Source organism: Tigriopus californicus, chromosome 5, assembly GCF_007210705.1.
Source record: "Tigriopus californicus strain San Diego chromosome 5, Tcal_SD_v2.1, whole genome shotgun sequence".
In the NCBI taxonomy this organism is placed as follows: Eukaryota; Metazoa; Arthropoda; class Copepoda; order Harpacticoida; family Harpacticidae; genus Tigriopus; species Tigriopus californicus.
In genome coordinates this window covers 14,681,458-14,704,442 of record NC_081444.1, presented here as the reverse complement: position 1 = coordinate 14,704,442, position 22,985 = coordinate 14,681,458, and the positions used below count along the sequence as shown (strand labels likewise).

Below are 22,985 nucleotides of genomic sequence, written 5' to 3'. Positions count from 1 at the left end.
AAACTAAGTCCGTGACATAGAAGTTAAGATTAAAGGTTTTAAACTTGGGTGCAACAAAAACAGGTCAAACCAATGAGCACGAACTCGACATGTGAAAAATTTAGAAAACTAAATTTGATTAGATCTCCGGATCAAATCGAGCAACTACGGAAAAAGTTCAGACTCGATTGACTCTCCACATTGCTATGGATTTTTGACGCTAGTAATGATGTCGCACAATCCCAAAAAGTATTCACAAAAAGCAGTATATTCTGGCATTAAATGATAAAGATTGAAAAGATAAAGGATGTAACACGAAAGTAGAATAGTCCAAAAGTTATTAACAATCATGTCAGAATTGCTCTCTACGTCTGTCCCACCTCCAAGTTAATAGGAAACTGTCTATCACGAATCTCAACTCTCTTTTCTACTAGTGATGTGTTTCGATCCGGAAGGTCAGCTTTTTAGCTTAAAGGACCTCGGTTAGGGCTCCCATCACAAGCTAAAGAGAGCATCATATCAAAATAGAAAAACCTTAAATCAGTGGCAAAACGCGACCCTGCCGTTCTAGAACCAGGGCTCATTTCAAACTCGTTCCTGATCTTGGGTCTATATTTCTCACCCTTTTTTCGTCGGAGGGGTTCTTCAAGGTAAATAGCTGATTTTCCGGATCGAAACCCATCACTATTTTCAACTTCTGAATCCCACAGACCATCCACAACGGTGAGGTCAAAGGAATAATGCACAGCGGCTGACCGTCAGGGACCCCATGGTATCCGGTCCCCTGACAATGTCACAGAGTCAAAAAGAATCCTCAAGGGTCTAAAATACCCAGAGGAAATCCAACATGGTGGAGTAAATTATTTGGGGTTGCGTCACAAACCAAAATGCAATGGGAACAATCGTAAATTGTCCTTCGAGAAGAACCCCTAACATTGAAACCAAAATCAGTCGAGGAAGTCCATGGAAGGATAATGTGCTCAGAACCCAAATAAAGTACAAGAACGTGGGGAAGTGCAAATGGAATAAAAGTACCACTCCCAAGTCTTCCTTACGCGCATCGCTATGGCCCAACATGTTTTTATTTCTCAATGATGACAACCAACAAATTCTTAGCTGATTTATTATCTCTTTGAGCTCTCATTTTTGCTCAAATCTTTATATGGTTGATGTGAAGTTTTGTTCAAAAACTTGGGCAAGTCTTACTTAAAATGTTTCAATTATTTCTTTTATTGATAGCTTAACCATGAAGGAGGGATCAGCTTTCGTTTATGCTCTGTTGACGGAGACAACTGGCACTTCTTTGTGCCAATATTTGACTGGTTAATTTTAGGATTTAAGCATAGGCTTTGATCCGAGAACAAATGTGTACGGGGACCAAATAGTCACTAAAATGTTAAAGCTTGAAGAATAAAGCTTATTTAAGGGTTGAGCACAATTATCTAACCCAAAGAGAAGCCTGCTTAATTGTGGCAAAAAAGTAAAAAAGTAGGTAAAAAAGTATGTAATTCTTAAAAGGAAGGGGAAAGCAAACAACTGGCGTTATTCCTTGGAGCAAAATTAGTAGTCAAGATGCCCAGCCAACAGATTTGTCATTTATTTCAATTTACCGGCTTGTTGAAGTGAACAGTATTCTGATAGTAGTAACAGATAAGTATACCAAATTTGCCTTGTTTTGAGTTTTGATTGACCATAAGGTGTCATGAGGGGCTAACCGAAAGTTATAAATATTCAGACACAAAATACAAATATCTCACTTAGTCTGGATGCCAAATTTTATCATCTTCATCCTGAGGATAATTTGATTTGCCATATCTTTGAGAATTGAAATGTTTCCTGAAAAAAGTTTATGGTCAACAAAAGCCTCTCATCAAATTTGAAATGAATTTTAATATTTTTTGAGGGGAACGTGGCCATAAGCATGCTCATTTGTGCATCTGTGTGCTTTTTATCAATTAAGCCCATACTTGTTTCAAGAGGTGGATTATAATTGGAAATGCGAACAATCATATCAGTCACAAACTCTTCAGATCTAGGACTCAATGGATTAGGTAGTCTCTCTGCAATTGATCAATGAGCCATTGTGGCTAACCAACCTTTGAGACTTAAAATGCAAATTTAAAAAAAAGAAAATACTAGCAATAGAGAGCGTGGAATGCCATCTCCTGAAGTGGATTGAGCAATCGATTATTGTTTGCTCGTTGTCGGGTGGTTTCAAAATGTAACTAACCACTTTCAAATTGCTCTCAATCACTAAACATTCTCGAGGAAAACAGTGGTTGTTGTGGCTTTTTCTTGTCATTTGGCAACTATTCGTAGCGTACAAATGCAACTATCCCGAAAGACTAACCAAAATCGAAGAGGTCGATCCCTGTTCAACAGACTTTCAAGAAACAGTGTTGAAGCAGATCCCAGAAGAGAATATGTAATCCTACGACCACTAAAGCTTGACCTTTCATCCCCATCCAATCCCATCTAATTGCGCTTCTTGCGTATGCCCAACGTTTCGAGCGGACCAATTACTTTTATTCTCAAAGTTGTACTTGTCCAAAGTTACATTACTGGGGCATCTCTTTGTCTTCGACCAAGTGCCCCCAACCTCTAGTCTAAAGAAAAGACTACTGTGAACTGAACTGCTCCAACTAAATCGCCAAATGAGGTTTTCGAACATCATTCAACTAATCTAAAAAAAAAAAACTCATTTGGGCTATTCAAATTGCAATATTTAACTTCTTGAATAATACAATAGCCAGTTCTTACCAAACCTCTTACTCTGGGCTCTCTTTTGGCGCGGCACGCCTCTGAAATCAGCAGGTGTCTTTGTGCATTCCCTTGCTGTCTCCGAGAGATGCAAGAGGAATCGGCTCAATCGGCTCCATCCAGTCCTGGTTTGTTCCCCCAATGCCTCTGTTTCTGCAGAGAAGAGCTGGCAGGCCTGTTTTCTTCCACCTATATTTGTACATTGTTTCACCTCCCTATCCACGTTCAAATGCACTTGGTTTCCTCTTTAAATAGATTGGACACACGTCTCCCTTCTATTATGCAGATGCTATAAAAAAGGTATAATTTTGTTGAAGATAACATTCTCCAGGAAAATAAAGCAAATGATGTAGAAAAATATTTGTATCAACGCTGAAGTGAAGCTTTTGCAGGCTGTTTAGGTTTTAAAGTAGCACCTTGCTTTGTCTCTGTTCAAGACTGAGATATTTGGGACCTAAAGTCAGACCAGCAACCTGCTTAATTCACTACTAAATTGAAATATCTAGCTCATTTCAGCAGCATAAAGATTTAAAAAAATGGATTTGGGTATGGAATGGATGAAGAAAATTTCCCTCGAACTATCCCTGTTGGATTGATTAGGCGCCGAAAAGTATGCGTGGAGATATGAATCATGGGGTAAACGTTATTCTCCGCCGATTAGTTGGCGGTGCTACTTTTTTAAGCTAAACCTCGTCTAATCAAACCTAACCTCACCTAACACGACATTAATCACCCTTAAAGTCTTAATCTAAACCTTTTAACATTTTGGCACAAATTTAAAAATGAGCACAGCCAACTAATCGGTGGAGAATAACGTTGATCGAATCATGTGGGTCTTTGCCACACGGTAAACGTTATTCTCCACCGATTAGTTGGCGGTGCTACTTTTTAAAATCTTAACCTGACCTAATCAAACCTAATCTAACCTTACCTAACCTAGCCCAACCTAACCTAACACGATATTGATAACCCTTAAAGTCTCTATCTAAACCTTTTAACATTTTGCCACAAATTTAAAAATAAGCACCGCCAACTAATCGGTGGAGAATAACGTTGATCTTGCCACACACGTTCTATTAGCCAGTTGTATAAATACCGCTGCTATGAGTGCTCTATGCTCTGATTGGCCGAGAGAGGACTCAAGAGTAAAGAGACATAACAGCTGCTTAGCTGCTTCTCCCTCATCTTACATCTTTAGTCTATGAAACTATCGTTCTATCTGAATATTGAACCAGGCCCAGGGCATCTTTTTCCACACCGATTGTTGAATAACTGGATCGCTTTGGCCCTCAAAGACAGTGAATGAGTGACCCAACCCAACAAACATGAGACTATAGACTCTGGAGAGTGGTAAGTTCAACTTTCTTTCTCCCGCTCCTATTCTGGATCCACACTTTGTTGTTAGTTAAGGGATTTTTTACTCGTACAATCACGATGGAATGGAAGATTTGATGTGACCGTCATTGATCCATACCTTGAGGGAGAAGGCCACGACAACTATGAGACAGTTCTAGAAGTTGAGAGCCGTCGTTATATTCAATACATTCTAACAAAGTACGGCCATTATCCTACTCCAATTTCGGAGTCTAAAGGATACATAGACAGACCCACAATGTACATTACTATTTTTCTGTCACAGTTCTACTTTTTCAAAACTGGTCTTCAAAGTCCAGGGCTCGATATTGCCCCCATAAAGCCAAGAAACAGGGTTTGAATATGGTTTGAGATGCGAAAAACAGTTCCTTAACCAACATATCCCATCCTTGTGGAACCTTAGCTGCCCATTCTTCATTCATGATATTTGGCATTGCTCCGGTTAAGCCATGTAATACTTTAGGGTCAGTGCGATGAAAGTAAACCCTTGACTAGGTAAATAGTTTGCTGGAAAAAATGTCCATCCGTATTCTCAATCTTACTCCTGCGAAAGTAGGTACTCGAGTCGCTGCTTGGTTTTAGCAAAGCGCCAAAGCGCCCACTAATATCATTCTTAATCAGAGGAACTTTTAGACCACATGTCAGACCCATTTCAAATTGAATTGTTTCTCGATAGAAAAGCAATTTAAATTCTTGACGTTCTCAAGTTAAGAGCCAGGCTCGAACCCACACTCTTGAAAATAATTGTGATCAGAGTTGCGTTGCCAAGTGTCCAAAGTATCCGTGCTGAAATGATAAAGGATTGCTCAACGTAATCAAACAATTCATTCCACACCATGCAGGTGTTTAAATTGCTAGAAATCTTTTTTTTTCCATTTACAAGCATATTCACCGTAAACGATAGTCGATATCCAGAATTCAAACGGAATGCTGGCAATTCTATGAATGTCACGAGATGTTTTTAATTCAAGTAGATGCTAGACCGATTCTTTGGAAGCACCCAATGCAATTAATGGGCTTGTAGTTATCTTCATTTGAACGTGATGTTATAACAAATAACAGGCGAAATAGTACCTCTCGACCATTCTTTTCACAACAGATTATGTTTATTATTTATTGTAAAAACCACTATTGGACACTTTGTGGTGTATAATTATGTGTTGAAAGCGAGGAGGAAATTTGCATTTGATACTTTGTTCCATTAGTCTTAGCTACACTGTTGCACAGTGTTTTAATTTTGAGGTCCATCATTCGCGTGAAGGAACTGAAGAACCCACAAATTGAGAAAGCCAACCCTGTTCGTATAGGAGACTATATGAAAGCCAGTTCATTTTTGTTTTTATGGATAATTTGAATGAGTTAGCAAGAAGTCAAATTATTGTCCGGGAAAACAAAAAGCAGTGTTCCTAAATGTGACACATTGATGCCACTCAAGGCTGATTAAATGTATGAAATTAAAAAGCGATCCCTCTCATGGACTTGTAGGAATTTTTGTCCGTCTCCAAATTAGTTCGTGTGCCCATAATGTGTTGTCGGAGAATCCAGAGTCCAAGTTGTTCCAATCAGTGAAGACGACCCCACTCAATTTAATGAGACGACCCAGAAACGATGCCATTGTAGTTTCGAGTCAAATGCAAATCTTTTGATGTCCGACGATCTCTTTGAAAACGAAGGGTAGTGTCAGCTCCAGCCTTGAAAGGCGTTGGTAAGCTTTTGTTGCCACAACTGGAAACTTTCTATTATCAGATTGACTGTTAGTTGATGATGATGATGATGTGTTCCGTTGCTGGCCCAACGGACCTTTGTCCCCGTTGAAATTCCTCGTATTCAAAGGAAACAGCAAATGCGTTTGTTTTTGTCGGCAGAGATGGACTTCCTTCTTCTGAACTTTGGGGAAAAGTTCTCCACTTTGGCAAACTTAACTAAACGACTCCCATGATTTCAGTGGAACGTCGTGGGAAGAAAATGCAGCGCATATCTGTCCCTTGAGGCTTGTTAATCCAATACTTATCTTGACCATGGTTGAGCCCGTTCCAAATAAATGTCCTTCAGTTTGGAATGAAGAATCCCTCGTGGTTTTCATTCATGGACTTTCGTCTTCTTTATGTACCCCCAACTGTGAGCCTAGCATTTATCCTATTTGAAGAAACTCCCAAGCTCCAGAATAAAGGTGGATGGCATGGAATACAAGCAAAGATCCTTTTCATTGCCAACGACAAGAAAAGCCTTTGGACTTGGCCAATTAGTACTCAAGTCAAAAGAATAACCTCTACGCAATACAACTTGTGTAAGTTGATATGTCGGTACATCAGAACTGGACAAGTGTGGTATCTTTCTTGCCAAATTCCACGCAAAAAGGTGTTCCAATTTCCCACCTCTTTGTACCGTATTCTTGTATTTTCTCACGTCCTGAAACACTCTATAGCTCAAATATTTATAGTAATGTCGTAAACAAAACTCTTCCGCTTCTAGAAAAGTATCCGCTCCACCGAAAATGTTGTTTCTCATCGATCGAGGTATAAAATTCGAGCCGTTTTCAAAGGGGACCTATTTACATAAAACTTCACCTCATCGGATCAAGTTCCTTCTGAACAGATGCTCTCATTCGAATAAGGCCGAGAAGTGTACGGTACCCTCGATCATATAGCGCTCTTTGCACCTTTTCTTGTAAGGAAGGAAGGAAGGATGCTTTCGAAATGAAAGTCGCACCCGCAATGGAAACTGCGTCACCAGCGACGATCCCCAGTGGATCACTCGGTATTCAAGTGATCTGGCTCACCTTTGTTAGTTCGCCTAGTAATAGTGCTTCTTGATCTCTCGCTAAGCAGTTCCTTGTCCAAGGGCAAGGAAATTAGGTCTCGATCAGACTGTTTTTCGTCCCTTGGCTCGAGTTCCTTTATTCCGTTCCACTGAAAGGCCGACATTTCTTTGTGTGGTTCCTTCGTTTTGGAATTGAGCATTATGACTTGAGCAATGCCCTCAGGTTTCAGTTTAGTGAAAGACTTGGCCCCAACGCAGTGTCGAAGTTTACTCGTGAATCCTTGGAAGAAGCTCAAGTAGGTGGTACTACCAAGCATGATGAATCATTCCCCCTCGTTCATTTGGAGGTTCATCATGGTTGGATAGCCTTCAAAAAGGACCCTCTCTCTCGGGTCTCTTGGGTTCACCTCCATGATCAAAGAAACGAATCCAGATTCTAGGCCCCTCTGAACTGACATTTTGCTCATAAGGGGCTGCAGTTCTTTTGAAGTCGGCCCAAGAGGGCCAGTATCGTCATGCCGGTGATTGTTGGTCTATAATTTCTTCTCTATTCGCAGAAAGTGCTTGAAAACCAAGTTCAACGTGGGCGGCAGAATGGACTTCCCTCTCCCACCTAACCTTCAGGCTCTGGCCGATGTTCTCCAGAGAGAGTTGGGCGGGTTCGAGGATGAGGACTCTCAGCCGATGCCAGACTTAAAAACCACCGAAGATGTTCTCCATTATTGGAACAATGCCCTGGAAAAGGTATGTCCATAATCGTGCCCAGGCCTCCTATTCATTAAGTACCGAAATCATTATAAATGATGTTAATTTGAACCGAAAAAGGAGGCCTAAAAGCATTTTGTAGTCAAATGAGTGACCTCCATGGAAAGGCAAAAAGGACAAAAAAGGAAAACCCATCACAAACATCGATTCCTCGACGGATGATCGAGTCGGCATTGGATGACGTCATTGATGGCTAATTATTTCTCGCTACTGTAATGTTTGGTATTGATTATTAATGCAATAAGTGTGTGTCACGTGATGACAGCCATAACTTTTGGCTTGAAATCGAACAGCTCGTCAGAGACACGCACGTTTTCAAAATTTCAACCTTTCCCTAAAACAGAGTTGCACAATGGTGGACGTAATGCACACGTTCACGTGTTTTAAGGCCATTGTCCGTCCCGAAATAGCCATCTCTAGCGCTATAATGAACCAAGTTCAGGTTACTAAAAGTAGATCCGTTTCCCTTATTTCAGGATAACCTCGCGTGTCATCATTTCCGTCAATGGTGGCGACGTATTGTTCCCAAATTGTTTTGTCCCAAATTCAACATGGACTATCAATCCCCCAACGCTCATTTGGACGAAGATGAGATTCAGCGCCTCCTTCTGGCACCCTTGGAACAGTTCCTTTGCAACGGCGACCCTGAACCCGTTATGGAACGATTAGCTGAGCTCAACCGACCCCGTGCCACTTGTGGGAAGAAATTTCGTTCCGGGGATGCCACGTACAGTTGCTGGGATTGTGGGCAGGATTTCACGTGCGTGCTTTGTGTCAATTGCTTCAAGCAATCAAAGCATCAGTTCCACAGGTATGTGTGTACACGTACATGTTTCCCTGTCTTCGATCAAAGTAACCAACCATGGTTTGTTGTACGATTCAGTTACAAGATGGCCATTTCCACGGGAAACGGGATATGCGATTGTGGAGATACGGAGGCGTGGAAAGCCGACCCTCATTGCGATACTCATGCGTTGGGAACGCAAACCGGGCCTGCCGAGCCCATCCTCTCGAAAGTTCCCCCTGAGATCCAAGTTCGAGGACGTTACGTTCTGATGAGCGTGATGAAATATTGCCTTGAGGTTCTCACACTTCCGGCTTCTTTAACCTTACCAGCAGATCTGACCTATCGGCAAATGGACTCGTTCGAGGACATGACTGCCGAGGACTCTTATTCGACGATCATTTTCAATGACGAAGAGCACACTTTTGACGATGTGATCGCCACGCTCACCCGAGCGATCGAATGCGATCGCAATGCCGCCAAAGGCCTGGCCACGCTCATTGATCGTGAAGGACGGTGCTTGGTCAAGTGTTCCGGTTTCCAGAATTGCAACGATGTCAAACGGATCACGGAACGGATCACGAGCCGACGAAACTCGAAGCCTCTCAAAGTGGTGGTCATGAATAGTTATGTGATGGCTCATCAGAATTTCGCCATGAGGCTTTTGGACTGGTTACAGGGCATCTTGGAGAAATGCGATAGCTTCATTGCATTGTTCGCCATCATTTTGCAGGAAAAGGATCTGAAAGATCGGTGCTCCATGCTGGAAACCATCTTCCGCAACGATACGGTCTTGTGGAAGGCCACACGGAAGCAAACTCATCATCTCCTCATCACCACCATGTTGTTCGATAATGAGACCAAGCGGCAGTTTGCGAGCTTGTTCACTCAGTGTTATGGCCAAATGATGAAAGACTACATCCAAGATGACCACGACCACTCGTTCTCCATTCACTCGTTCTCCATCCAGTTGTTTACGGCACCCACTTTGGCTCATCATTTAGTGGCTAACGATGACGTTCTAGCCAAACTTCTCACAACTTTCATGTCTGAATGTGAAGGCCGAAGAAATGAATTTGGCAAGTTGGACTTTCAGGAGTCCCTAAATAACCTCTCGCCTCGACGACCCGACCATTATATCACCAGTGACTTGCGATATCTCCTGAGAACTCCGCCAGAGGTCGATGCTTGGACGGATCAATTGAGAAAGGGCTTCCTCCATGGAGTGACCCTGCTCTTGGATATTTTGTATTGGATGCAAGGCATGGATCTTCAGACTCGTCAGACCACTCATCACTTGGAATACGAGCTCGAATGGAGGTCGGCCTTCAGCCTACACAACACCATCGCACCTCTGACTTACTTGGTCATGGAATGGGCGTCCAGAGACCGGGTGGTGTTCATCAAGACCTTGCGAATGCTTCTCAAGAAGCTCTACTTTGATCTGAAGGAGGCGGATAAGAATCCCGCCACATCCGTGACTTATGAGACGGTTCGTGTCCAGGCTCAAGAAGCTACCTGCATTGCCTATCAAGTGAGCAGTCGGCCCATTAGCATGCACGCTCCATTGACCCGCCTCCTAGCCGGCCTGAGCCTCTACATGCAACGGTTTAACTTGACCTTCGACTCGAATGAGTTGAACATCCTGGCGAAGCCCAATCCAATTCAAATGATCGAGCCCTCACTCCGGACTGTGGTACTTGTGGCCCAAGTGCACGCTGGAATGTGGCGCCGAAATGGATACTCGCTCACGGATCAGATCCGAACCTACGTGTACCCCAATCGTAGGAAGGAGATGCTCGATCAGGATATCATCATGCTCCAATTGGGAGCGGCGCTCATTGAGCCCAATCAGTACTTGATCAACCTGATGTACAAGTTCAATTTGGCCGCCTGGGCTGAAAAGAACTTTGATTGCTCCGAGGACGACAGTATCCGACAGATCATTGCTCTGGTTGAAGAGTTCCTCGGGACACTTCTTACTATTCTTGGAGAGCGATACGTCGTGGGAGTTGGTGAAGTCACCGAGGAAGATGTTCTCAGAAAAGAGATTATCCAATTGCTTTGCATCAAGAACATGCCCCATTGGTCTTTGAACAAGAGCATCGGACAAGACATTAGCAAAGAGACTGGCTTGGATCAAATCGTCGAGAGTGTGGCCGTGTTCAATCGAACCGGTGAACGTGGCGTGTACGAATTGAAGAAGGACTTCTTTGACGAGTACAATGTGTTCTTCTATCATTACTCGAAAGAGGACCAGTCCAAGTCCGAGGAGACGTTGCTAGAAAAGAAAAGGGAGCATGGGCTCCCTAAGTGCAATCCCCCACCGAAACCACCTCCGTTCACCAAGGAATTCCTACGCGTCGTGGATATCATCGAGAGTGACGTGTTCTTATACATTGTATCCTTGGTCCTCATGAGAGCGGACAATCTCAAATCTCGATGCTTCTCGGAGGGTCAAGTTCAAAGAGTTCTATTCTTAATTGGAACATGCCTGCACGAAGAGCAGAGGTCCAAGGAAGATCCAAACGCACCCAAGAAGGTCGAATTCACCGCCAAGGCTTCCAAATTTGACATTTTCAAACTACTCTCGCAATTGGTCGGGAGTCAACGCATCGACAGTCACAAAGAGTTGTTGGCATGGACCTTGAAGAAATGGCAGGACTTGAGCGTGGAAGATATTGGGGCTTGTGGACAAGGTTCCTCCAGGATGGACACGGAAAGTGGAGCCGACTCGTCTCGGGTGGACGCTCTGGAAGCTCGCAAGCGCAAAAAGGCCATGGCTGAAGCTCGAAGGGCGAAAATCTTAGCTCAGATGAAATCTGCCCAAAGTAACTTTGTCAAAGAGAACAAGAATGAGTTCGAAGAAATCAGTTCTGGACTCGAAAAGCAACGGAATGAGAGTGTGTGTTCGGAAATCGATACGATTGAGGACGTGGAAGGTAAGCCTATCTGCTTGGGCCCCAAGAAGTCCAACTCAACCCCCGATGAAACCCTCTTCACCTGTATCTTGTGCCAAGAGGAGCAAGCCTTGACCTCAGATGGGCCTGCCTTGGTCATGGCCTCATTCATCCAGTTGTCCACCGTGCTTTCGAAGAAGAACTTGGGCGAGGATGAGAGCTCCGAGTCCACTCTCCAATATCGCAGTTGTCCAATTCTCACCTCCGACATGGCCACAGCTCCTTTTGTGGCCAGTTGTGGTCACATAATGCACGCCACTTGTTGGAAGAAATATTTTGATGATATCGTCGCCCATGAGCGGCAACGCAATCGCATCCGTCACACCAACATCTTTGATGTCGAGAAGCAAGAGTTCTTGTGTCCTTTGTGTCGGTGTCTTTCCAATAGTGTGATCCCTTTGATCGCGCCGTTCCACCTCCTCCAACCTCAGACCACCCCCAAAGAAGGCGAGACCGAGAGGTCGAATACCAAAAACCTCGAGATGGACTTCACACAATGGATTCAAGCTCTGCAAATTGTCTTGAAGTACAAGCGAGAACTCACTGAAGAGCCCAAGAGCCCAACCGACGCCAAATCCGGGGACAGCAAGGCCATGGAGGCCGAGACCAAGGTCGTGAGCAGTGTACCCAGAAGGAAGCACTACTACACGTGTCCTTTGACTCAGATTGTTCACGAGATGGAAGAGGAGAGTCACGATGGGAGGACCTTCAGCCAGATGTTCACCCATCAATTGGGAAAAGAACTGGAATTCTCCGCCTCCATTTTCGATATGCTCCACGTGTTCGCCACCTCCGTGTACGGCATTGGTTGCGACGCCCTGCCAGATTCACAGGATGAGAGAGTGCCACTCATGATGTGGAAGGCCTGTGCCTACACGGTTTACAGCAATGTCCTCTCCGAATTAGGGGAAGAGGGGAAGTCCAGTTTTGAAGACATGTCCCTCCGACAGAAGGTGTGTCTCTCCAAGTTGATCCGCGTGTGTGGGATCATTGGCACGAATTTTGGCGAGCCCAAAGTCATACAGAGCCACAGTTTGAAACTCTTGTCCACCCTGATGGAAGTGGACACGGCCAATCTGTCCATTCTCGAGTACGACGCCTTTGGTCTCCTGGTGTCCTTGACCTTCGCCCTTCCCAGTCTATTCGTTGGAAGCCAAGAAGCTCCTCTGCCAGCCGCCAACTGCCAGGACCTTCATCTATTACACTTGGTCTTTGTGGCTCACTTGGTACAGATCATGCTGACCACAGATCAATTTACTCACGACGTCAGCGATGTGGAAGAGGAGGCGTGTCCCAGCCTGCGCACCACCGAGTGCGATATCATCCTGAAGTTTCTCCAAATCATCCGTGAAGCGGTTGGGTTTGCTTCAGACTCGGATGGCAGTGAGGGCTTAAGGGCAGATATGGTGTGGATGGACTTGAAGCGTGCTAGCCTGCCCTTCCTGAGAGCTGCCGCCGTATTCTACCACCACTTGTCGGGCGTGCCTGCCCCTACTGGTCTTCAGCATCACCAAGAGGCCGAATTCGACGCCTTGACCCACTACTTGGGTCTGCCCAGCTCGCCGGCCAAGATTCTTGCCCCGCCCATCCTGATCACTCTGGCCAAGAAATGGGCCAACCACCCTCACGTCCACATCATGCTCTCCACCGCGTCCAAAATCCCACCAGTGACCTATCCCGTCAAGGTCAACGGTCTCATTGATCTCCCTGAAGACTATGCTGACCTTATCAACTCTGTCTGTGATTTCAATTGCTCGGATTCGCTCTGCAACAACACCCGGGCTCCTGCCATGTGCCTCATCTGCGGCGAGGTTCTGTGTTCGCAATCTCTGTGCTGTCAAACCACCATCGGGGAGATGAACGTGGGGGCGTGCACAGCCCACGCCGAGAAGTGCGGTGCGGGCAAGGGCGTATTCTTGCGGATCCGCGAGAGCCGAGTCATGTTGTTGTCAGGCCGAACCAAAGGCTGCTTCATTCATTCGCCCTATTTGGACCGATACGGAGAAACTGATCTGGGTCTCAAGCGAGGCTTCCCCTTGAAATTGTGCCGCTCAAAGTTGGACAAGATTCAGAATCTGTGGATTGAGCATAAGATCCCCGAGAAGATTGCTTACGCTTCAGAGAGTAATTACGATTTTATCAACACACCTTGGCATAACATGTAGTTTCAGTTTTCAGAGTGATTGTCTATTGTACGAAAATCCCCCTTGCCACCTTACCAATGGAAAAATAAAATGTTTCGTCAATTATTCCCTTATTCATGGGTCTCGTGATATTATTACGAGTACACACATTTGCGAGTTGATGAATCTGCCTTCAAAGGAAATTCGGGGACACTCGGGACTAATTCCTGAAATCAGTAAATTTAAATTGTACAAATTTATTTGTACGGTAAGGAGTTATGGACCACGCTTGAAAACACTTTTACTGCGCAAGAGGATGTTTTTGAACTATTGTTAAATTGGGAATTCTTGACTGCATTTTTTTTCAAAGCGTTTTATATTTTCGGCAGGGTCATGTCACGGTACGTTTTTTTTTTCTTGAGTCAAAAAGACCCAACGCAGTCAGTGGTTCGTCTTGCTTTTCCAATTAGGAAAAGTATCCCAGGATGCTCACGAAGTTCTGTTGAAAAAGTGGGTTTGAACAGGGTCGGCAAAATGTGAAACACATGACACATTTAACTGTTTCCATTTTTTGTCAACTCAAGGTCAAACGATGAATATTCAAGGCTCCCAAATTGTTAACTTTTAGACTAGCATACTTTTGAAAAGTATCCCAGTAGAAGGACTGTTTGAAATCAAGCCTTTGCTCATGAATTAAGGGTCGGCAAAAGTGAGAAATACATGAAACATATTTTTTCAACAAAATCGTAGTATTCCAGTATTAAAAAATGTTGCTTATAAAAGTTCCTGTAAATTGTTGGGTAAAACAACATATCGGGAAAAAGTTGGAAAATTTTAGCATCCAAGAAATAAGCAATTCTCAAATTAGGGTCAACCAATGAATACTCAAAATCCTGAATCGTTAGCTTTGAAACTAAGATTATTGTTGCACTCCCGATGATGTGTCTTAAAGCATTACGCCAAAGTTATTAATCGCACACATTTGGCATCTTAACCTAACCCGAGAACAGATGTTTTTCCTCAGTTTACCCATAGCCATGAATGATGATGTAGATGAAGACAGCAACACTTTAAAACAAATGGCGTTTTGATTGCCTTCATTTTCGAGATAAATGCAAAGTTAAGAGTCATAACATATGTACATGAATAATATTTTGTAGCGGAAAAACACGAACGTTCCGCAACATTTCAAGATCTTATCCCAGGCTGGAGAAAAGTGAAACAAAAATAGCACTTTAAAAAAATCTTTGACCAAAACACGTTTCTATCATTCTTCACTACTGCCATGGGACACATTTCCGTGGAAGAAATGAATTCCATTAATACTGAAATGGCGGTACTACGATTTGAATCATTAATCCTTAAGCGTACATAGTGAAATATCAGGGTCAAGCAAGAAATCTGGTAAGCCTTCACTTCAAGACCTCTAACCGTTTTGGACGCTTGACTTTCTCGGACAATTATTAAGTATCTTGTTCAAAATAGACGATAATTTGTTTGTTTGGATAGATTCAAAATCTGAGAGGGTGTTTTGTCACTTATCTGATGGGGAAATAATCTTTTTTAATTTGGGCAAACAAGGGCACACTTAATTTGGTTGTGAATAAATTATTTCGCACAATTCTGTTGGGTACAGATGTTTTAATTGTTTAATCGTATTGGATTATTAGGTGTTAAAAAAGTGAGACAATATTTTAATCAAACTGAAATAACGTGTTGACCAGCTCTTTTCAAAAATATTTTCGCTTTAATTCAAAAATATCTTGCCCAATAGCACTATCACTTTTTTTTGTTTGCTTTGTTTTTTACGTGCTTGATTTAAATCAATTTCAAGGTAATTTTGTTTCAAGGAATTTTTTTTTGATTGGTTTTGGTTTGCTTTTTTATAGTTTTAGATACACTTTTTCATCACTTTTTTTATTCCAGATTAATGAGTTACCACAAAGCTCAAGAAACGTTTGTTTATTGAAACTGAAATCCTTTAAAGTTTCGTAGTTTCAAACAGACACACTTTCAGAATGGCAGTTTTGTCTCCCCTCAGAAAATGCTCGTGACTTTTGGAAGATATTTTTGGTGCACTTACCATTCACAAGCCTTAGAAGTAGAGTATTGTCATGTAAGGTCCTGGCTAATGCGGTATGAGATTTTTGGCCTTCACGAAGATGCTAAAGCAGGGCTCTCTCTCTATATATATAGACTTTGCAGTCATTTGTCGACCACAAATTGTCATTTTCATAGAAGAAGTAAGTTGAATAAAGCTACATAAAGAATATACCAAAACATTGATTAATCAGTACGGAAGACATGAGTGACGGTATTATTCTGACTCGACTGACGATATTATTCTGACTGATTTGATTATTGTGTTGAGGGAATGCTAGTGATAAGTGTATGACAAGTGATAACTTAGTGATAAGTAAAAAGCATGTTCTGTTGTTTAGGATTTTCAATCTGCAATGTTTCTTTTGCTGGAAAGTGAATTTTTTGTGGTTTAAATATGATACAGATTTCTTCTTGACAACAAAACTGACTTTTCTTCAAACCTTTGTAAAATGAGTAAAGTACCTACTCTAGCTTGAATACGAAAAGGACAACCTTTAAGATGAAGGTTCAGAAAACTGAACGTATATCCGATAACACTGGCTGTACCAAAGTGATTGGCTGTCTTCCAATAATGAGGCCAGCCAAGCAAAAAAAAAACCATGGGAATTTCGATTAAACGTTTCAACCACCTGAACCAATTTATGTGAGGTGGTTACCAGAAAGCTCGAACTAAAGGCCATGAGTTTCAATAATGGACCAGGTTTCGGCCGAACTAAGTCCAAGAAAAACCTAAAGTTCACACGATTTCAATATTCACGTTCACCAAGTCCCCCTCCAACAATGCTCGAGTTTTCTCGAGAAGATCAAAGATTAAAGAGTCAAGATCAAATCACTCGCATCACCTTGTACTTCATTGATCCCGTTCTCAGAGACCAAATTCACGCTATTGGAGGCTAAGGTAGAAAAAGCCCTGGGAATTGGAAGTAATATTTAAAACAACAAACCGTATGCTTTGTGATCAGTTTCAAGATGGTTTGGATTATCCTAACTTGGTTCATCCTCTTTGTTTCAAACTCGTCGCAAGGCGTTTCAGTGGAACTTGCGCCCATAGTGGACCTATTCCAAGACCCATATTGCATCACTCTGATACAAGGTGATTCGTTATTGACCCAAGTTCAAGGGGTTTCAGACAAAATCAGCATCACTGACCTCAATCATGGAGGTCAGAAGAACCACCAGTTTTGCAAAGCTGTCTTAGTTGCCTTGGAACTAGAAACGTTCCTACAAAAGCTGGAGAACTACAGTTCTTAGTTCCACCGACAAGACTCGCAATACATTTTGATGGTTCGAAATAACTCGTGGAGGGACATTCTCATGGAGTCCAAGTTCTTTAAAAAGATCCTCAACTTGGGAGTGCTGAATTTGATCAACGGTGGATTTTATTCCAAATCCTTGTGCGGAGCCAGTCCATTCATCAAAATTGGTGTTTATATCGAAGATCGAATGGTCCTGGATGGATCACCTGTATTCCAAAAGTACCCTGATATGGCATGTCGTTCGATCAAGGCCACAGCCTTTCATTATTCCCCTTTTACAACTATATCCGAAAATGCCGAGGGTAAAAGGAGCTATACAGGACTTGAGGTAAAAAAGGCCGGTCAAGGTCATTTCACCAAATCACCCAAATATTTCTATCCTCTCCAAAATAGGTCAACATCTTTAAAACCACGGCCAAGAAGTTGGGATTGTCGTACGAGATTGGACCTCCGACGGACGGAGAAAAATGGGGTCGGTTCTCACCTCCCAACCACTTTTCTGGTCTTATGGGTGATATGCAATATGAGCGCTCTGATGTGGGTTGGGCCAATCTCTATCCAAGGCTGTATGAAGGACCTGGATTGGTGGATTTCACTGACCCATACGACGTGGGATACTTTTGCTTTTAAGTGAGTATCACCCACGTCAATGAACAAGAGATAGTGAATGCGTGAATGCAAAATCCCGGAATCCCGGGGAAAAAAATAGTCATTTTGATATATTGATTGGACTTGAATGTTAAGCCAGTGCTTAATAATGATGATATCAAGGTCTTCAAATCCCACGGTGAGTTTAGCGCTTTTGAACATCAAAGTTCAAAGCTACAAAGTTGGGACTGCAGTGCTCAGAGAAGGTTCGAAAGGTATCTGATACTGTACGTCTTCAAAAGGATCCATAAGCTTTGTCCCAACCCAGGATTCAGGGTCAATTTTAGTGACCGTAGAGACTTAATGTGCGTGCTCCCTCAAGAGCTCCTCCAAGCCTTCGTGAATCCAGGCTAGTGTAGAGATGTTCGATACAAAAGGGAAGGAAGTCTTAATATGTATAACACGTAACTTTATTAGCTGGAAATCTGTTACTTCATTCTCTAGCGACAGCTGACGGCACCGCTTTATCCAGGGCCGCTACACTAGTAAGAATAATGAAGTTCACTTCTCTTCTTCCTCGGGCTCCTTCATTGTTTAATTTGCTTCCCTGCAATATTCGTAGGAAATACGAAAGCCTTGTTGATCCGGTTCCATCTTTCAAGTCAGACCTGGGCAAATTCTTAAGTATTTAGGATTCCAGATCCACCCTACATTCAAGGATTAGCTCGGTCTGCCAACTCGAACTCGTTGGTAGACCAAATAAAGGTACAAAATAGACGAATTATAACCTTTCATTTCAAAAGTACCGCTAACTAAAGTCCCTGTAACGGCGAGAAAAGCCCGTAAAGAGAGAACATTCCTTCCCCCCCCCCAAAAAAATTATTCCATTTATGAAATTGATGAAGCCATTTTATGAAATTTTCTCTCCATCGTTTGAAGTTCCTGAATAGAATTGACTTTTACCAACAAGACACACCTACTGAACTATCACAGTACACGCTAATCTTAGACTCCGGATTAGGTCTGGACGGCTTCAACATGCTTGAGAAACTAAAAATAGCGGAGAAATCAAGGTCAGCTGTAGTAGAAATTGAATTTAGTCATGGCAAATCAAAGTAAGCCATTTATTATAATTTAATTTTGGCAACCAAAGCCGTTGCATCAACAATGAAAGCACCTCGTAATTATTTATATTTTTACAAAGCTTTGTAATCCTATCTAAGCAAAAGGAGATTCCTTTTTTCTTTTCATACTACTTGGTAGCATTCAGAAAACGTCAGTGAAAAAAGCATACAAAAAGCGACAGATCTTCTTCTTAGATAAGATCAGAAATGTCGTCATATAATGGACTATAAAACAATGGCTTTTCATATTGCATTTCACAGGTTATGAAGCCGAAGCCTTTACCTCAATGGATGGCCTTGGGTTTGCCATTGCAAATGTATACTTGGATTGCGGCCTTTTTCACCATGATTGGTGCTCTTATATTCATGTATTTCTACGGATACTGGAGCGTGCTGGAATCGAATAACCATTGGACACGGATGTTTTTTCTGTTGGGCGCAATGGTGGATGAATCCCTTCCAGAAATAAAAACGATCAAGTAATGATTGACTGAAAAAGAGCACCCACTTTGTAAAAGAAGGCTTGACAAATTCATCTACTTTCTACCTTCCTGAATGAAAAGCAAACATGTGTTTCAAAACACCGTTTTTGAGTTGAAGATTTGTGTAGAAAAAGGGTGACGAGTAACTCAAAGATTACGATAAGCTTTGTCAATTTTTTTTGGTTCAAATAATGATTTGGATGAGAAATAACATTGTTGATGACTGAACTGTTTGGTCTCATGTAACTCTTATTTTTTGCTTAAGGAATTTAGTGAAAACATTTTCATCCCTTTTTTCGCAAATACAAGAGCCGGTATTAGCCTAATGGGTCTATGCTTCAAACTGGTTGCTGAATCTCATGGCTCTTTAGAGACCTATGTAGTCTCGCTACAACCGTTAATACATATTTACATATATATACATACATACGTTTTGAAGTCAAAGGTTCATGAATTACCGTTCAGCGGGGAATAATAGAATATTCGTTAAATTTTCAGATCTCATGGAGGGAGGCTATTTTTGGCAATATTTCTGCTGTGCTTTTTCGTCTTGACCATTGGATATCGTGGAGGATTGGTGGCCAATTTGTCCATCCCATTTGTCCCGCGTCCCATTGGTAAAATGAGAACATGCCATTGGTAATAAACATGACTAATTTCCTCGTATTTTAGATACGGTTAAGGAGGTTATAGCAGATCCTAGACCGGTCATCAGTTTTGGTGAGAACTTCAAGAATGATCTGTCCAAGAGTGACGATCCCATCATTGGTCAGATTCTGGAGAATTACAAATTCCATTACGACTTCGATGGAGCTTTGAGGAACCTCAGTCTAGGCACCGTCATCATGGCTGAAACTTTACAAAGCACCCTCTACAAAATTAGAGCTCAATTTACCAACAAGTACGTACACGAATCAATTACCAAAGTGATTTCACTTTAAGTGATTTGTTTAGATTGTAATGCCGAGCAATCCGATGAGAATCTTAACTTGATTTTTAGGCCCAAAATTGCGTATCGTCATTATTTGTCATTATTGCAATCTAAAAGGGGTGGTTTGCATACTGAAAGACTGAAAGTTTTATCCAGGTTCATTTCAAATTATGCGCAAAATATACTAATAAAACTTATTCCCTATGTTTCACTTTTGCAAACGTTCTTGGACCGATACAGATTTCTGTCGATGATGCTTTTTTTTGTTGATGTCTTACCCGTGACCTGTGAAAGTATTGACCATTAGAATTAAAGGATTGACAAAGAAGTTGAAACCATTTCAGATTCGGAGAGACCACGATTCATACTCTACGGGAATGTCTGACTCCTTATCGAGTGGCATTTGCACTTCAGAAGCACAGCATCTACAAGAAACCCTTTAGCCGTGTGATTCAGAAATTGAAGGAGGGAGGATTTGTCAACAAATGGTTGAACAACGAGATGGACTTGGTGGCCAGACTTCAAACCAAGACCTCGGTTCTCTCCACTGCCGAAGCCAAACCCCTTTCACTAAATGAATTTCAAGCCGCAGGCCTGGTTTACCTATGCTTCTTAGCTTTGAGCTTGATTGGTTTGGGTTTGGAATTGATCTTGCACTACTCTAAACGTCTTAAGGCTACTCCAACCATGTATGGCCGGTGGAATACCGAATATTAAACACGATGGACGAATGTGCGATATGAATACCAGCTTGAGTGACTTGAAATATACCTACGGTAAAAAGCTTGTTCTAAACTTTAAAGATCGTTTTAGCACAATATACCCAATAGCTACTAGCACAAGCAGAAAAAGGTGGCGCAATAACTTCTTACGGCTAGAATGTATATCAAGTAGAGATGTAATGAGCCAAGAATTTTCGGTCTGGGCTGAGCTAAGAGGAAGGTGGTCCATTTCGAGCTGAGCTGGGTTGATAGTTTCCCGCTCACGAGCTGGGCTGGGCAAAAAAAAACAGGTTTCGAGCTAAGCTGGGTTGATCGGGTTGATATTTCGAGTCAAGTCTGAGCTGGGCCAAATCCGAGCCAGCCCATGTCTGAGCTGGCTCATGATCAAGTTGACCCATGTCTGAGCTGAACTAGATCTGGGTTCGATCAGAGAGACCTTGGGTGGATAAACCAATAGACCTATTGGCCACTCTAGCTTCTGATTCTCGTGTCACGTAGCACCACAAAACTCTCTTAGCCCAAACTAGGAGTTTAAAAAATACAATAAAAGATAGAACATTTGTGCAGCTATCAGAAGACTCTAAGCACACGTTGCATGAACTCGTTTTCAAATACATACGTAAAATGTTAAGAGATCATCAGACGTCTTATTTTAAAACAATTCTTGCGAAACTATAATGGTGTTTGTGCCACAAATAGCGACAATTCTGTAGTGGAAGCAAAATCCTACCGAAATAGACGAAGTATCGCTAGATCATTGTATCAAAGAGTTGAAGTGTTTGCGCTCCAGTTTTGCAAAACTGAGGTTTGTGACCTCTCTTTTATCAAGGTTTTATTGCGGTTTCATCGAATAAGGAACTGAGTAACAATCAAACTGTTGATTGCAAGAGACCTTTCATTGTCATGCACATTGTTTCCTCAGCTTGTCTTTCAGTTCAAGACATTAGCTGGCAAACTGAGGTGGGCCAGAGTTGAGCTTCGTTACGTTCGGCCTGGGCTGAGGTATGACCCCGTCGAGCTCGTGCTGGGTTACATCATAGCTCGACGATTTCAAGCCGAGCTGAGCCAGAGCCTAAACCCAACTCGAGGTGGTTTGGGCCAAATATGTTTCAGCACTTCGGTCTGGGCTGAGCCCTGGGCTAGCCCAGACGTCAAAATGTTGTCGAGTATCGAGCTGGGTTCCAGCCCGTTACACCTCTAGAAAACAGCAAAAGTTTTGCCCTTGGACAGAGGAAGGGACCGCTGTGAGGTGCCAAATTACCGGCCTATAGAGGGAGGAACTCCTAGAGAGTGCTATGGGAGCTAGTCAGGCGGACTAATTTTCAGAGCCAATGAATGTCAGCTGACCGGCTGCTGGGGTACAGTTTCTGATTGTAGAGGCGCTACTTTCCATCGGCTAGAGTTGCATTGTCCACTGATTACCGGTTCAGCTGCAGCAAAAAAACACAACAAACTCAATATTTATTCTTCTATGTTAATTCTTCTATGATTTTACCTTCTTCATCAAAGATCTTAGAAAGGGTGTGTTTGCTCCTTTCGCTACAGACTACCTGCTGACGTTCACTTTGGATTCCGGCCCAAACACTCTACGATGCAGGCCATACATACACAACTTCTTACAAACTTTGCCGCTAACTGCAATGAAAAATATTCTGTAGGCATTTTCCTCGATTTAAAAAAGCGTTTGATTTTGTAAATCACGAGATTCTTCTGGCAAAGTTAACAAGATATGGTTTAGCTCCAATACCACGGGATGGATTAGCAAATATTTGACAGATCGACGACAAAGAGTTCAAATGTGAGATGTGGTGTCATAACCTTCGCTTGTACCTTGTGGAGTACCGCAAGGGAATATACTGGGTCCATTGCTATTCCTAATTTGCATCAACGACCTCCCTAACGTTACCGGATTTAGAGTCACAATGTTTGCTGACGACACCACATTGCAACAGTTTGGTGCCAACGTTAGAGGGTCAGTGCAACAGATGGATGGAATTGTTATCAAATTATTTGAAAATTATCGAATTGACGTTAAACCACAGCAAAACAAAATTGATGATTTTTGGGCCTACAAGTGGGAAACACGATTTCATAATCAAGTTGGCAAATAAATCCATTCAACAGGTAGGAGCCACTCGAGACGAGAAACAATTAGTTTTTTTAGGATTGAACATCGACGAACGCCTCAACTGGAAAGAGCATATTCACTTACTAGGAAATAACGTCAGAGAGGTTTTATTCACTTTTTTTCTCGCGAAGCACTCGATTCCCTCA

The 22,985-nt window shown here is 42.4% G+C and overlaps 2 protein-coding genes across 3 annotated transcripts; both read left to right on the top strand.

Moving 5' to 3' along the window:
- The first annotated feature begins 3,916 nt into the window (after nucleotides 1-3,916).
- Nucleotides 3,917-13,639, top strand: LOC131880123 (E3 ubiquitin-protein ligase UBR2-like). 2 transcript variants are annotated; one of them, XM_059226641.1, is made up of 4 exons: nucleotides 3,917-4,089; nucleotides 7,431-7,617; nucleotides 8,115-8,449; nucleotides 8,522-13,639. In XM_059226641.1, the coding sequence occupies exons 2-4, from the start codon at nucleotides 7,468-7,470 to the stop codon at nucleotides 13,545-13,547; spliced, it is 5,511 nt and encodes a 1,836-aa protein (XP_059082624.1). In that variant the 5' UTR covers nucleotides 3,917-4,089; nucleotides 7,431-7,467; the 3' UTR covers nucleotides 13,548-13,639. The 2 variants fall into 2 exon arrangements, with proteins under 2 accessions (XP_059082624.1, XP_059082623.1); XM_059226640.1 differs by lacking the exon at nucleotides 3,917-4,089 and adding an exon at nucleotides 6,906-7,169.
- A 2,650-nt stretch (nucleotides 13,640-16,289) lies between these two features.
- On the top strand, nucleotides 16,290-20,759 carry LOC131880621 (uncharacterized). Its single transcript, XM_059227297.1, has 6 exons — nucleotides 16,290-17,192; nucleotides 17,258-17,494; nucleotides 18,838-19,055; nucleotides 19,557-19,675; nucleotides 19,731-19,959; nucleotides 20,334-20,759. Exons 3-6 carry the CDS (start codon nucleotides 18,841-18,843, stop codon nucleotides 20,704-20,706), a joined length of 936 nt encoding a protein of 311 aa, XP_059083280.1. The 5' UTR covers nucleotides 16,290-17,192; nucleotides 17,258-17,494; nucleotides 18,838-18,840; the 3' UTR covers nucleotides 20,707-20,759.
- The last annotated feature ends 2,226 nt before the right edge of the window (nucleotides 20,760-22,985 follow it).